The sequence below is a fragment of the Hyperolius riggenbachi genome, chromosome 3 (assembly GCF_040937935.1).
Source record: "Hyperolius riggenbachi isolate aHypRig1 chromosome 3, aHypRig1.pri, whole genome shotgun sequence".
NCBI classification, from domain to species: Eukaryota; Metazoa; Chordata; class Amphibia; order Anura; family Hyperoliidae; genus Hyperolius; species Hyperolius riggenbachi.
Genome location: NC_090648.1, coordinates 67,628,489 through 67,644,867, shown reverse-complemented (window position 1 = coordinate 67,644,867; position 16,379 = coordinate 67,628,489). Strand labels below are relative to the sequence as shown.

At 45.5% G+C, this 16,379-nt stretch overlaps 1 protein-coding gene across 9 annotated transcripts in view; it reads right to left on the bottom strand.

Annotated features, from left to right (window-relative positions):
* The window catches only part of DOCK6 (dedicator of cytokinesis 6), a 248,549-nt gene that overhangs the window by 15,440 nt on the left and 216,730 nt on the right, over positions 1 to 16,379 (bottom strand). For all 9 annotated transcript variants that reach the window (XM_068274305.1, XM_068274307.1, XM_068274306.1 and 6 more), the window contains 2 exons: positions 6,561 to 6,686; positions 991 to 1,080 (listed from right to left, as the gene is read on the bottom strand). In XM_068274305.1, the coding sequence (XP_068130406.1) occupies positions 991 to 1,080; positions 6,561 to 6,686 (216 nt within the window). The remainder of the gene's footprint in view (positions 1 to 990; positions 1,081 to 6,560; positions 6,687 to 16,379) is intronic.

Sequence of the window (16,379 nt, the reverse complement as noted above, 5' to 3'; positions counted from 1 at the left end):
CATACTTGTTCAGAATCTATGGCTGAAACTATTGGAGGCAGAGGATCAGCAGGACAGCCTCCATATAACTCTCACTTCAGGCGTTCTTTAATATATAAACCAGGGATCCCCAAACATTTTGGGTCAAGGGCCGGGTCAACATACCTCAGACTGCTGGGGGGCTGGAACATACATTATTATTATTTAGTATTTATATAGCGCCAACATCTTCCGCAGCGCTGTACAGAGTATATATAGTCTTGTCACTAACTGTCCCTCGAAGGAGCTCACAATCTAGTCCCTACCATAGTCATATGTCTATATTGTGTAGTATATGTACTGTAGTCTAGGGCCAATTTTTAGGGGGGCAGGCAATTAACTTATCTGTGTGTTTTTGGGATGTGGGAGGAAACCGGAGTACCCGGGGGAAACCCACGCAGACACGGGGAGAACATACAAACTCCTTAAAATGATGTTGAAAAACATTACATTGAATCTAGGTATTGATTCCCCCAATCATGCCTGGAGGAGACCTCCCAGCATCAGCCATGCAGTCATTTGGCGCCCAAAGAACGTCTTTGTGTACCAGACAGTGAAGCATACCCAGGTGACCACCTGCCGCCCAGTTGGACAGCAGTGTCACCTGATGCAGAGTTGGATTGAAAGCCAGCGAATAACTGCTCGCTGGCTTGTACAGTATGTGGATGGGTGCTGCCAGCACTGCAATTCTATATGCGGGGCACCAATATTTAGAGGTGCAGTGAGCCGCATCTATAAGTTATACATTTTGTGTTTGGAGGGCCAGTGAAAATGCCTCGGCGGGCCGCATTCGGCCCGGGGGCCTTAGTTTAATGACCACTGATATAAACCGTGGATCCGATTTTGTACCACGGTGATCAGTGCTTTGATCCACAGTTACGCAGTTCCATGCACTTATTCACCATAGAAACTGTCACTGAATTGTGAATCAGCATGATGAATGTGTGAGAAATACAGCCTTGTTTCAGTCACCTTGTTTGGGTCCAGCTTAGTCTTGTCCACAGGGTTTGAGTCTTTAATGACCTGAACCAACTCCTCACCAAACCGATCCGTGTAGAACTCCTGGGAGGAGGGGAAAAGGAAACGTTAGATGTCCACGATGCATTAAAGTGTACCCACAGTTACATCAACTTCTGCAATTCATTTTAAACACCCTGTTGCACTTATTTATAATCCCCTCTGCAGTGGTGTAGCTAAGGAGCTCTGGGGTCCCAGTGTGAGTTTTACATGGGGCCCCCCACAAGCACTCTATACATAACAATTGATTCGGCGCACCAAAACCTACCAATGGCAACTACAGTGTCAGAGGTGCAAGAAGGGGATGGGGAGCAGTTTGTTAATGATTACCACTATTCAAAGCATTTATAGAAGTGGTTATAACAAGCACAGGACCAATAGAGAGCTAATACTGCAGTTGAGGGAGGGCCCCTCTGGCCCAAGGGCCCTGGTGCAGTTGCAACCTCTGCACCCCCTATTGCTACGCCACTGCCCCTCTAGAAGATCACTTACAGGACAACGATCGCAAAAAATTGTAAAATTTAAAACACATATATATTAAAAGTAGTTTTTTTCTCACAGAAAAATGCACTATAAATTAGTTTTTCCCAGGCTGCTGTCACTTACAGAAGGTTGTGAAATTCTGACAGGTTTTGGACTAGTCCATCCCCTCATGGGGGATTTTCAGATATTTATTTACAAAAGCACTTGCTGAGCAGCAATTGCTCAGTCCTACTGCCAGTATAGTGCGCAAGTGAGTAGGCAAGCTGGTCAACATCTTCGTATAGATCCTTTCCAGTGTGTACTTTGGTAAAGAATAAAGGAATTTCTTAGAATCCCCCATGAAGAGGTGGTAGCGCTTTATAAATCAATAATAATGTTCCATATTTAACACTGTCGAACTCAAAGAAAGCAAAGAAAAAAAAATGCCGGGGGAGTAGGCAGAAGTAAACTGCATTTACAACCTATATGTATTTTAACAAACATAGCATTGTATAAGGAAGAAGTCACATGCTGATGCTCAGAGTCTATCAGCTGCATAAGGCAAAGCTTCCGTGCCATCCTGCTGTAATAAGGTAATGAGATTCAGTGAGTTATGGCCCATACTCACGGGCTACAATTGTCACCGCAACACGCGGCGCGCGCGTGTTGCGGCGACAGGTCGCCCGTGAGTATGCGGCGTTGCACGGGTGCGCACCCCGAAGTGTCGCTTGTCGCAGATGTCGCCAGGCGACTGAACCGCTCAATCGCCTGGCGACAGTTGCCACCGCATCTCCGCCGCAACCTCTATCCACAACACGGAGCTTACGGCGGCGGGGGAGGAGCGTCGGGGACAGCTTCCATCGCTCAGCTGATCCCTCTTCCGCGTGTGTACGCGGAGGGAGCTGGCGACGAGCTGTTGCCGGCCTGTCGCGCACACGCTCACGTATGCTGGCGACAGGCCACTTTTGTCCCTCGTGAGTATGGGCCATAAGTCATGCATATACCTCTCCCTAGCAAGGAAATGAACAGCGCTACTTAAAAACAGGCAAGTGCCTACCTGCAAAGGAGTGCAAGCCCCACTTGTGGGGTCGAATACACACCGAGCATACACATGACCCGTCTACCACTGGAGGAGGATGTTAGTTTCCTGTAACAGCTTGCATGCAACCTATTAAGTACTTGTCCCTCCCACTGCGAAGAAGTCGATCCTCCATGATTAGCCGCACCCAGGCTATGCATATACATAGGTTAGGATTTAGTTAGTGTTAGGCCCCTCCCATGGAGGATCGACTTCTTCGCAGTGGGAGGGACGAGTACTTAATAGGTTGCATGCAAGCTGTTACAGGAAACTAACATCCTCCTCCAGTGGTAGACAGCTCATGTGTATGCTCGGTGTGTATTATATCCCACAAGTGGGGCTTGCACTCCTTTGCAGGTAGGCACTTGCCTGTTTTTAAGTAGCGCTGTTCATTTCCTTGTTATGTACTAATTTATTTCGTTTTTGGTCAGCTGCTCCCACTTAACAGCCATGCTTTTGGTGTATATGCAGAGCTTCTGTTTGGGTTCAAGGTGCGTTTGTAGTTTCTGGGGGGGGGGGCTCAGCGCAACTCTGATTGGAGGCCATTCGGAGGCGGCCTGGTGTTGCGCTGATCCACCTTTTGCGCAATATACCTTTCCCTGATCATTACCCTTTATCTGACCTGTCCTGCCGAACTGTCCTGGGTCATTTATTTTCACTTTAGTGTCTCTTTTAAGAAGCTTGCTTAATGGCCGTACACTCATTAGATCAGCAGCAGATAGATGATCAGATACATTTTCTGATCTTAAGCCCAATCTACACGATACAATTCTTTATACGATTCGATTACGATTCTATTTACGATCCGATTAAATCCGGCATGTCCGATTGGGACGATTCGATTCAATCCGATTTGCCATTGCTGAGCATTTTGAGTTTTTGAAACCTCCTGCTAATGTTATCCTATGTGTCTATGCACATTGGAGCGATGAGGTTTTGTAAAAACTTTGGGAAGAGCTTTTGAAACCTCTAGCGTTTGGGAAGCTTTTCTGGTGCGTCTCAGCCCTATCTGATGTGTTTAGGAAATTTTTTTACTAGGAACATATTTCCAATAGATTTCAGTATGAAATCTATTGAAAATCGATCTGATGGCATTTTCTTGCCATCAGATTTCCATTACGTCCAATGCAAAATGATAATCCATCTCAAGAGATAAGCCTAAATTTCCAACATGTCAGATCGAGTGAAATCGGCCGCAAATCGATCGATCGGTCGATTACTGAGTAAAGACCTGTACACACACCAGACTTTAAGTGGGCTTAAAGCACCCCCCCGACTCCTGCCCAGCCAGTCATCTGCCAGGCAGATCAATCCCGTAGAGCGACAGCAGATAACTTTATTCTCCCCACCGATCTCGCCCGTCACGTGACCTCACATCTGTGCCACTCCGTTGCCACGGCCTCTCGCCATTGCCACATGTCGTTAACCTGCAGCCTCCTTTTCCAAGCTGCATACATAATTTGCATAATCTTGCATCAACTTGGAATTCTTTGCATCTCACTGACCATCCCTAGAGATGGCCATTCCATGAGCTTTTTCCATGGCTTCAATATTGCTTTACTGTAACTGTGGCATTGTATAGAAAAACCTGAAAAGGTGGTCGCACACCATACAATCTTTATATTTCTTTTCAATTTAAGAATTACAATTTTTCTGATCGATTGCAACATTAGAAAGATCTGTCAATGTGGCCACACCCCACAATTATGTAAATAAATAACTGAAAACACTGGAAAAAAATTACTTGGGTCTTTTAATCAAGAATTTGACTATCTACCATACACCATTCAATTGTCATCCTCCACCCCCGATCAGAGATATTCGATCAGATTTCTTAAATAAAAAAAAACAAAACAAAACACCAAACTCAATTTTTCTGTGTAACCGATCGATTTTATTGAATTGCAGTAAATTTAGATCATTTTATTGTATCACACACACACACGAAACAAAAAAATGAATAATCTAGTTTCACAACAATTTGATAAAAAAAGATCGGTTGTCCCAAAAAATGGTAAGCTTTTTTTTTGTTTGAGTGAGAAATCCAATCAGATTTCCAGCTTTTTACTATATAATTTGATCGTAAGTATTGCATTTTTCTGATCAATTTTTACAAAAATTCAGTAGTGTAGGGTAGATTGTCAATTTACTAATGTATAGACCCAGGCAACTTCTCAGACCTTTCAATCTTTTTTTCATAATTGGTGAATGATTGAACAGACGTGTGTGGTACACTGGTCAGATTTTTTAAACTTTACAATCAATCAGAAAAATTGATCGTAATTCTTGAATTGAAAAGAAATGTAAAAAATTGTATGGTGTGTGGCCACCTTTGGTCTCTCAAACAGAATCCCCCTGGTATACAGAGCACACGACCGTGAGGCCAGGATTTCAACACTCTGTTAATAATTACAGATACCATCTTGGCATTAATGTTTGCAAATGCAGTAATGGTATCCCTAAGATAGCACAACGAGCACAAGTAAATTAAAAAATATAGATACCATAAAATCGCAAAGGAACATGGCTAATTTGAGATATTTAGTGTGGATTCTTCTTAGCGATAAGAGTATTTTTTAAAAAACTGTTTTTTTTTTTACTGTATCTAGGTAAACAAAGCATGTTTGCAAAAATAACTTTTTCCTTCTTCTCTTCCGGCTTTTTGGAAATTGTCACCTACTTGTTCAAAATACCTCATGTTTAGTGATAGTCATGCCTAGGTGAAACTAATGGAGAAATATGTGATTTGTTTGATCAGCTGATAGATTTGCAGAGCTCTGATTTGCTGTGATCACATCCTGCTTTGGCACATGATCAGTGGCGTAGCAATAGAGGGTGCAGAGGTAGCGACCGCATCGGGGCTCTTGAGCCAGAGGGGCCCCGTAGGGTCCACCCTCTTTCACAGTATTAGCTCTCTATTGATCCTGTGTTGGTAATAATCCCTTCTATAGATACTTTGAACAGTATTAATCATTAACAAACTGTTCCCCACCCCCTTCCTTCTTGCACCTCTGACACTGTAATTGCCATTGGCAGGTTTTGGGGCGCTGTATCAATTGTTATGTATAGAGTGCTTGGGGGCCCCTTGCAAAACTTGCACCGGGGCCCACAGCTCCTTAGCTACACCACTGCACATGATCATGACTAGCAAATTAGAGACTTACATATTAATCACCTGCCCAAACTGATCACATGCTTCCCCATGACTTCTCCTAGACATGACCATCACTTCTCCTGACCCAAACTTCAATTACAAGCAGGAAGCTCCGACCTGTATGTGAATCCTATTGCTTCCCTGATGGCACCCCCAGATCCCTGGCTTCTCAGGCTAACTTGTGATTGGCTGACGGGAGCACTGCAGTGCTTCTGGGAACGTGCTATCTTCAGTTACTCACGGTTTTGCTCAGAGTAAAGCTTAATACTAATCTGAGGACGCAGGATCCCAGTGACGTCTCCCAATGACAAGCGGTCGCTGATCCATCCTCCTGCCAGCGGGTACACGTGATGTCACGTGACAGCACACAATGGGCACGAACGAGAGTTGAAACAATTGCGGCACTTTGCGTGGGAGTTGTCGAGGCTCTAAAAGATCGAATCTGACATGACGGTCGCTATAAGTCGTTCACGTAATCACACGCCTGTACCCACGTTGTGAGATCGTGGAAACGATTGCTCTTCACTCAAAAAAACCTCAATTCTCCAGAAAAATCATTTTAGAAATTGCGTAGTGGGTACGGGCCTTTATGCTTAGTTGTACAATCTCCTCAGAAGGGACATGCTGCACACAAATCAGCATTTTATGACTCCCTGCATAGAGCTAGCCAGGTATGTGGAGCAGCACATTACATTCTTATCTTTATTACACGGATCTACATATGCTTTTAATGGATTAGCAAGTCATCCCTCCAGCCTGTGACATCAAACATCTGGCCAGCGCATCACTTCCCCCTCACACAGCGCACACAGCAGAGGGGCGGCCTCTTACCTCCAGGCGGTGGGAAATCTCCGCTAGTTTGGTAATTGATGGCTCTTTATAAACAAATTCTTGCTCGTCCAAGTCTCCAAATTTGGATCCATAGAATCCGACTCGAAAGTAGGTTCCGAACATCCTCTGCAGCCCTATATGGGGAAAGAGTCAGGGAGGCTATGATAGAGGCTGGGAGAAGAGTCATGATGTATAAGCAAACCTTAAAGCAAACCTGAACTGACAACTAAAAGTCAAACTAAACATACACACGTCATACTTACCTCCTGCAGTCTACTCCTCAATCTCTTCCTCCTCTCCTACGTCCCGTTTCTCCACTGTGATCAACGGAACTCTCCATCTTTCATTTTAAAAATGGTCATTACCCCATAACAGCTTCCTGGTCAGCACACTGCTAAAATGTAATATCACAGCTCCCAAGTATTCCTCTTTTGGAGGGACAATCCCTCTCTTTGGGAATCAAATCCCTCTGTCCCACTTTCTTCCTCATAAGTCCCTCTTTCAGGGCTAATGTACAGATCTATGTAAATATGTGTATATTCTACTGAAAAATGTGTTTAATTGGCTCTAAATTGTATTTCCATCCTTTAAATTGATATATTTCTTATTTCCAAATGTAAATATGAAGAAAATGAACCAGGATAGAAAGGACCAGTGTGGTTTGAATAATAAAATAACATATTTTGCTTATGAAATCTTTATGATGTGTGACTAGGGGTGTAACTTGGTGTGACGGGTGTGACTTAAAGGGGTTCTTTCGCGAATGAGAAAAAAAAAACCAAGTGGTTTATGCATAACCTATTAAACATCCTTCTAAAATAGTGCAAAAAGTTTTTCAAAAAAATGAATGGTTTCCTCAATACTACATGTAATGTAATCAGTGTCGGATGACGGGTTGGGAGGCTAATCCATTTGATAGGGGTGTTTTTTTTTTACTTGCATTTCACAAACCACACTCTTGCCTACCTAGTTTTCAGTTTTGTAAACCATTGCCATCAGGATTTGCAGTTAAAGCTGTTATAATAACTGCCGAGCTCAGGCTGAGCTCCTCGGCAAGTTATTTATTGTAGTTTCACAGACAGTACCCCTGCAGGAATAGCTCAAGCAGAAAGCCGAGCAGCGTTTCAGTGAGCACGTCATGTGTTTACTTCGTTGCCTGGCAACTTGACTCCAGCGTGTGTGCAGATAAGTTTCTATCCTCTGCAAGCGAGTCATCTTATCAGCTGCTGACAAACTCCAGCGTCTCTGCAGGAGTAATGTGTCTTCAGAGTGTGCCCCACTTATCTTTTAGATCATTGTTACACAGTCCTGCCAGGAGAAGATTTTTAGAGGCTTGTTTCTATCTGTTCTAGTAATAGTGACCTGACAAGGTAAATTTTATGATATATATATTATATTATAAGTTTATGTAAATTGCAATACATTTTTAAATTGTGTGTGTGTGTGTGTGTGTGTGTGTGTGTGTGTGTGTGTGTGTGTGTGTGTGTGTGTGTGTGTGTGTGTGTGTGTGTGTGTGTGTATGATATTTATTTATATATAGATATGTATATGTGAATGTACGCGTGCCGGAAAGTAGGTTGTCGTGAACGTGTGCATGCACTTTAGTATTGCAAGAGGGTGTGTTGAATGGGAGGGTGCGTAAGGCACGCTTTGGGGGGGGGGGGGGGGGGGGGGTACTGGTGTGGGATGATGTGTATGCTAAAGCCTAGCACCTGTTTATTAAAGGAAACATCAAGCAAAAATAACTCCCCATGATATACTTACCAGGGGCTTCCTCCAGCCCCTTGAAGCTGACATGTCCCACGCCGCATCTCCGATCGCAGCTACCAGGCCGAACGGGAGGTCATCCTTACTGCGCCTGTGTTAAGCGCTGCTGTCAATCAAGTCCATGTTGTATGCAGCGTACTGCACAGGCACAGAACTACTGCACCTACGCAGTACACTGTGGACAACGTGGACTTGACTGACAGCGGAGCTCACGCAGGTGCAGTAGAGGAGGTTGGCCTTTGCACATGGCAGTGGCAGCTGCGTTTGGAGATGCGGCATGGGGCATGTCGGCTTCAAGGGGCCGGAGGAAGCCCCTGGTAAGTATATCATGGGAAGTTAATTTTGCTTGATGTTTCCTTTAATAAACAGGCACTAGGCTTTAGCATACACACCATCCCACACCAGTCCCCCCCCCCCTACCCCCAACCACGCAAAGCGTGCCTTACGCACCCTCCCATTCAACACACCCTCTTGCAATACTCACATGCATGCACATGTTCGCAACAACCCACGTTCCGGCACATGTACATTCATATATACATAACTATATATAAATATATACATATTTATATATTTATGTGTATATATAGAACCATCTATTTAAAAATGTATTGCAATTTATATACATTTAAAAAAATATATATAATTGACATAAAATTTACCTTGTCAGGTCACTATTACTAAAACAGAAACAAGCCTCTAAAAACCTTCTCCTTGCAGCTAAAAGCAGATGGCATGACGCACATGACTGTGTAACAATGAACTCTAGTTCTAAAACAAGATAAGGGGGGCACACTCAGGGGAGGACTGGGACCATTTGGCCTGGGGGGAAAACAAATCCTAGAGGCCTTTTCAGGTCCTGGTAGCCCCATTTATGTACACACACACACACTTTCTCATATAGGATACACAAGACTATTCTTTACCTCAAAAAATAATATTATGTGATTAGGCCACAGAGCTGGACTGTGAGGCAATATCCCTTTGGAAAACACTACGCTTTCACAGATTGGGAGGGGGGGGGGGGGAGGGGGAGAGTGCTTGATATTAGTTACAGGGGGTGGGTAGGTTTTTGGTTTGGGTATAAAATACAAAATGAAAGCACTAATCAGCATCACATTTTAGATTAATTTAGTTGCTTTTGAAGCATGCCCCCCCCCCTCCCACAACCTCTTCTGCCAACTCCAGTTGTATCCAGGCGGTGACCCCCTCTCCTCCATTCTCTCTGTGTCTCCCTGCTCCTCCTCTGCTTGGAAGGATGATGTGGTGGCTGGCTGCGTGCAGCTAGGATCTTCCAGAGCTGGATTAACACCATACAGAGCAATGAATTTGGGCCTCACCACAGCCTCCCAGTTTATCGGTTAAAAGGGTGCTCAGACAAGTAAGAAGATTTCAGTCCAATGAGAAGTGGAAGCCCACAATTCATCATACTGCCGCAAAGGCAATCTGTCTTTTAACTCTAGGCGACATTACCAATACTGGAAAGCGATGTGGTCTCCTATACCAGAATTGAATAGACATTATACCACTAAATACAATATTTAAGTAGCCATTTGCCCTAAGAAAAAAAAATAGCCAGGTCATGTGTCTCCTTTATACAAAAATTAAGTAGCCATGTTCCTCCAGATACAACAGCTAGGTAGCCATGAGCCACCAGATAAAATATGAAAGTAGTCATGTGCCCCTGGATATCACTATTAGGTAACCAGATGTGCCTCCAGCCTCCCAGTTTGCAGTACTGGGTATCCTGTGGTTGCCCCAGATAGCAGTATTAGGAAGCCTTGAATGATCACCCTTACCAAATAATATTGGGTAGCTACTTGTGCCCCTGCCTAGATAAATTATCACAATCAATTGCAATTTTGCAAACCAATTTTCCAAACAGGTTTTTAAAACTACCGATATAGTGCGATTTTGCAGATTTCCTTCATGTGTAATCCCTCAGAAAATTCTGCATGCTGCAGTGGGATCAATGTCATAGGGTTTATAGTACATTGTACTAGAGCTTTGATGACCGCTGGCTAATTGCCAGTGATCAGCAACCTTCCCGTTAGAGTGAACTAGCTCTTACATTAATCTCACCCCTCCCTCTGCCTAACTCCCACCCCTCTCCTCTGCCTAACACTAACTCCCGCCCCTGTCATCTGCCTAATACTACCCCCCCCCCCCCCCTCTGTCTAAAGGTTTACATTAACCCTCCTGGCGGTTTGTCAAAATCCGCCAGGGGGCAGCAAATACGTTTAACCTCCTCGGCGTTCTATTGAGATCGCCAGGGTGGCTGCGGGAGGGTTTTTTTTTAATTAAAAAAAAACTATTTCATGCAGCCAACTGAAAGTTGGCTGCATGAAAGCCCACTAGAGGGCGCTCCGGAGGCGTTCTTCCGATCGCCTCCGGCGCCCATAATAAACAAGGAAGGCCGCAATGAGCGGCCTTCCTTGTTTTGCTTAGATCGTCGCCATGGCGACGAGCGGAGTGACGTCATGGACGTCAGCCGACGTCCTGACGTCAGCCGCCTCCGATCCAGCCCTTAGCGCTGGCCGGAACTTTTTGTTCCGGCTGCGCAGGGCTCAGGCGGCTAGGGGGGCCCTCTTTCGCCGCTGCTCGCGGCGAATCGCCGCAGAGCGGCGGCGATCAGGCAGCACACGCGGCTGGCAAAGTGCCGGCTGCGTGTGCTGCACTTTATTTGATAAAAATCGGCCCAGCAGGGCCTGAGCGGCAGCCTCCGGCGGTGATGGACGAGCTGAGCTCGTCCATACCGCTCAGGAGGTTAAAAAAAAAAATAAAAAAAATTTCATGTAGCGAGACGAGGTCTCGCTACATGATAGCCGCTGCTGAGCGGCATCCCCCCAGCCCCTCCGATCGCCGCCGGAGATCAGGAGATCCCGTTCAAAGAATGGCCATGGCGACGGGGCGGGATGACGTCACCGACGTCCTCGACGTCGTGACGTCAAAGGGGACTCCGATCCACCCCACGGCGCTGCCTGGCACTGATTGGCCAGGCAGCGCACGGGGTCTAGGGGGGGGGGCGGCTGCGGCGACGCATATAGCGGCGGATCGGCGGGTAGCGGCGGCGATCGGGCACTGCACGCAGCTAGCAAAGTGCTAGCTGCGTGCAGCAAAAAAAAAAATTATGCAAATCGGCCCAGCGGGGCCTGAGCGGTGCCTCCCGGCGGCATAGCCCGTGCTCAGCACGGGCTTACCGCCAGGGAGATTAATGGTACCGTGTTTTCATCAGATGCGCTCTTTCGATGCAATTTTTACAATCAAAAGTAATTGAAAGGTAATTATCAATTGTTCTCATGAACAGGTTGATTAGGGCATTTTCTCTCTTCCAATTCGATCATAAAATCCAACATTCGGATCGACAACATTTTCTGGTCTAATGGACGATAGAATCGTTTTACAATTTGATCTTAAAAACATCCAAGATCGCATCTGATGAAAAAAATTGTACCATTAATGGCCACCTTTACACTAATCTTCCCTCTCCTTTTCCTATCACTAACCTACCATCTCCTCTGCCTAATAGTTGCCTATAACTATCCAATCTGGTGGAAAATTGATTGTTTCTGATTGCTGCTATGCTTGATCATGCACACTAGCGAACAAAAACGCACTGGCCAATCTGATCAGAATAGTGGGATTGATATATTTTTCTGATCAATCCCATTAATCTGATCAGCCTGCACTGTTTTGTTCATTAGTGTGCACGATCGATCATTTCTAATCGATTATAGTGATTATATAATTATAAAACTCCCCGATACATAAAATTGCACAGCATGTACAATCCCCATAAACTACCAACAGGTACAGGCAATGTATGGTGGGCGACTTGTACATTAAAATGTGCAGTAAATGCACAACGTTAATAAAAGTGCGACTCTCCCTTTAGTTAAGTACACACATGCAAGAATTTTCTCCCTTTGGGGATTGGGAAACAATCCTTCGGGCGTCAATTTGGGCATTGATGCTGTAAAGACACATCCTGAGCCTTGAGGCTAGCGATGTGTTTTGTTGCTATGGAGGGGGGCAGAAGGACAGTGTTTGTGAACGATTCAGTGGCTCCAATCAGTTGCTGGGGGGATGGGGGGATAGCATTGTGATTGGTACTGCTCGGGCATCAGCAATATCCATCATCAGCCTCTGTACACACATGATAATGGTTACTGCATGTGTGTGCGTAGCTTTACTGTGTGTCAAGCACATAGGACCTAACAGAGAGTGAGTGAGTAAGTGAGCGTATGTTTGTATAGAGTGTGTATATGTAGTGTGTTTGTAGAGTGTGTGTACACCTTACAAGCTGCCAGCTTCTGTTTTTCAAACACATCCCTGCTGTTTCTGGAAACCTGGCTGGAGAGTTTTAGGGCTGGTTCACATTAGCGTTTTTTTCCGCAATGTAAGCGGAACGTATACTGTACAAACAGATGGATGTGAATGGATCCAATGTTAACCTATGGATCCATTCACATCTGTCCGTTGGTGCAGATACGTTCCGTACATTCCGGCCCCCAAAATTGCAGCAGGCCCTAATTTTCCAGACCATTCTGCCCTGCGGAACGTAGTCGGAAAAAAAATACAGCAGCATTGCGGGCAATGGGAAACGGAAAGTTTCTTCACACTAGTGAAGAAGCGGACCGTTCCACGGGGGATGGGGGCATGTGCCGATGGGAACCTGAGCGACGGGAGGGTGCAGTAGCCGGGCGGGTGGGCTAGGGATTCTTTACACATACCTAGTCTTGCGCAGCAGCCGGCGGTAGAAGCTTCCGTCTTCTTCCGGGTCATGTGACTACATGACGCGTCATGTGACTAGTCACATGACGCTCTGTGTAATTATAGCGGAAGGAGAGGAACCCTTTACCGCCGGCTGCTGCTCAAGATAAGGTATGTATTTGCTCAGTGAAAACGGATCCGATCAATCATTGATCAAATCCGTTTTCACAATGTGAATGGCCACTCCGCGGGCCATCCGGATCCGGTGATGTGGACCCCGGATCCACTCACCAGATCCGGTTTGGCCCAAAATGCAAATGTGAACCGACCCTTACTGACTTCTGCCAACCACTGTGTAGCAAATAGCAAATCGCCTCCAGCCCTCTTCTCACACATTGCTTTATCTTCAGCAGCCCTCTCACTATTCCATCTTTATCAGAGGGGGAGTGGGATTGAGACAGGCCTGGCCAGAATAAGCACATGCCACTGCAGGCCCTCAAGTCTTCAGGTCAGGCAGAGACTGCATGCTGAGCTTTGTGTTATCTCTGCTGCAGGGAGATCACTATCTGTGCTGTGATCTCCTTACCATTCCATGCAGACATTGTGATTGCTCAAGTCACTGTAGCCAATACAGCAGTCACACAAGAGGAATCTGCAAGCACGCAAGGCCTGTAGAGGGAGCCTGAAAGTCTGATCAATTGCAGCCAGCCAATAGCGAAAGAGCCCTGACTCATGAGTAGCAACAGCCACGATACTCTTTGCTGGGTCCTGTGTCTGTGAAACTACAATAAATAACTGCCGAGGAGCTCAGCCTGAGGTCGGCAGTTATTATAACAGCTTTAACTGCAACTCCTAATGGCAATGGATTACACAACCGAAAACTAGCTAGGCAAGAGTTCTGTTTGAGAAATGCAAGTAAAAAAAACCACCCCTATCAAATGGATTAGCCTCCCAGCCCGTCATCGGTCACTATTTACATTACATGTTGTATTGAGGAAACCATTCATTTTTTTGAAAAAGTTTTTACACTATTTTAGAAGGATGTTTAATAGTTTATGCATAAACCACTTTTCATTTTTTTCATCATTCGCGAAAGAACCCCTTTAAGTGTCTCTTTTTCTTATCTCAAAAAGTTGGGAGGTATGTGTATTATCGTCCATGTGAGCCATAGGGATCTAGCACATCTTTACTGCTGGCAGTTGCATAACTGCAAAGTGTTTGTTTACTGTGTGTTCTGAAGTCAGTAGATAGAACACCTGGTCTCCCAGAATGCTTCAGGAGCATTCCACATAGCTAAATAGCCTAGGCTGTGACATTACTGGCAGGGCGGGGCTACATAACAATATACAGCAATATGTAGATATAGGACACGTTTCTGAGGCGGAAACCAGGATAATTACCGTAAAAGTGGCGATCCTGAATAATTTACTGCATTCTACTATATGTCACTAGAGGACCTCTTTAAGTTACACAGGCACAGCTCAACACTGTGAACACAAGAAGGCCTTAGAAAGACTTTGAATTGAGGACAATGGACCACTGACTGGATCAAAAAATATAAAAAAAGGGGCCGACATTGTCATGTCCTAACGCATCTGTAATCCTTCCCTGGTGAGAACTAAGGAGACATTAGGAGAGCCCAGTAGATCAGTACAAGCAGAGATGGATTAAGATGTAACAAGGCAAAGGTAGTATATTTGCCCCCCCTTGTGGTCCTTTTGCTAAGCTGAAGTGGGGAGAGAGGTCAGAGAAGGTGGCATGTGAGCCCCTTGACACCAACTAAGCCCAAATCACCTGCCTAGATTGCCTGGTATGCCCTCTAACGCATATTAGGGCATTCCTTGTGGGTCCTGTGACTAATATAGCCCCAATGTTGTCATCTTTTAATAATCAATTTTCAAACTCATGCACAAGATTTGTGGCTAGTTCTTTAGAAAATCAAAAGATATTTTAGTAACTCACCATCAAATTCCATCCAAAGCATCGCATCCAATCAGAAGTGAAGAGCAGCAAAACAGAGAAAAGAAATATTAAAGAACGCACATTTTATGCCGATATACGCACACATTGTGGAAGCCGCCATTTTATCCTCTGAGCCAAAGTACAACATGCTGCCCAAAGCAATCCCCTGCAAGCTGGTGACATCAGCCAGGCTCCACGCCTCACTGCAGTGATTGGCTGATTCCCGGCAGTACTATAACCATCCAGATAACACTATGCCAATATCCCCAAGAGCAACTAAGTAGAGTAACAAAAAGGCATATAGGAACATTTCTCCCTTTTTCCAGAAATTTGGAGCTTTCCATTTCTACCTGAAAGGAAGTCCCAATAGTGACACAAACAGCAATAACACAATTGAGCAGAGTGGGAGGTTAGATTGTTATTCCTGTGTCCCTACTGGGAGACATCCTTTCCTTTTTGCTCCACGCCTAGACAGCCTCAGAACTGCAGAGACTCCAGGACAAAGGAGAATCTTAACTTCCTTAGCGGTATGGACGAGCTCAGCTCGTCCTTTACCGCCGGAGGGTGCCGCTCAGACCCCGCTGGGCCGATTTGCTTCATTCTTTTTCAGACACGCAGCAAGCACTTCGCTTGCTGCGTGTCTACTGCGATCGCCACCGCCAATGCGCCGCTATGGGCCGCAATAGAGGCCCCCCCCAGACCCCGTGCGCAGCCTGGCAAATCAGAGCCAGGCAGCGCTGCAGGGTGGATCGGAACTCCGGATGACGTCACGACGTCTATGACGTCATCACGATCGTCGCCATGGCGACGGGGGAAGCCCTAAAGGAAATCCTGTTCAGAACGGGATTTCCTTATGGGTGAGTGCGTCGGCGGCGATCGGAGGGGTGGGAGGCATAGCGCTGGGAGGGGGGAATCATGTAGCTAGCGCTAGGCTAGCTACATGATGGGGAAAAAAAAAACACAAAAAGTACTGCTACGCATCCACCCTGGCGATCTTAATAGAACGCCAGGGTGGTTAAGGAAACCGGAAGTGGGAGGTATATGGAGGCAGCCATATTTATTTCCTTATAGGCTGCATTTCCACTTGTGCAGTGCGAATCGCATGCGGATGCGAAATTCGCATGCGGGTCCATGCGAATTTTCATGCGAATTCGCATGGATGACGATGTATGCGAATTTAACCATGGCAGTGCTGGTGTGCTTTTCCATTGTTTCTATGCGAATTCGCATGAAACTTCGCATGAAAATTCGCATACCCAAACCTCATGCGAATTTCCTATTAAATACATTGTATGTGATTCGCATAGCGGTATGCGAATTCTGATGGCTCTGCCATGCAAATTTTTCTGCACAAAAAAACGCAAAGGAATCCTGACA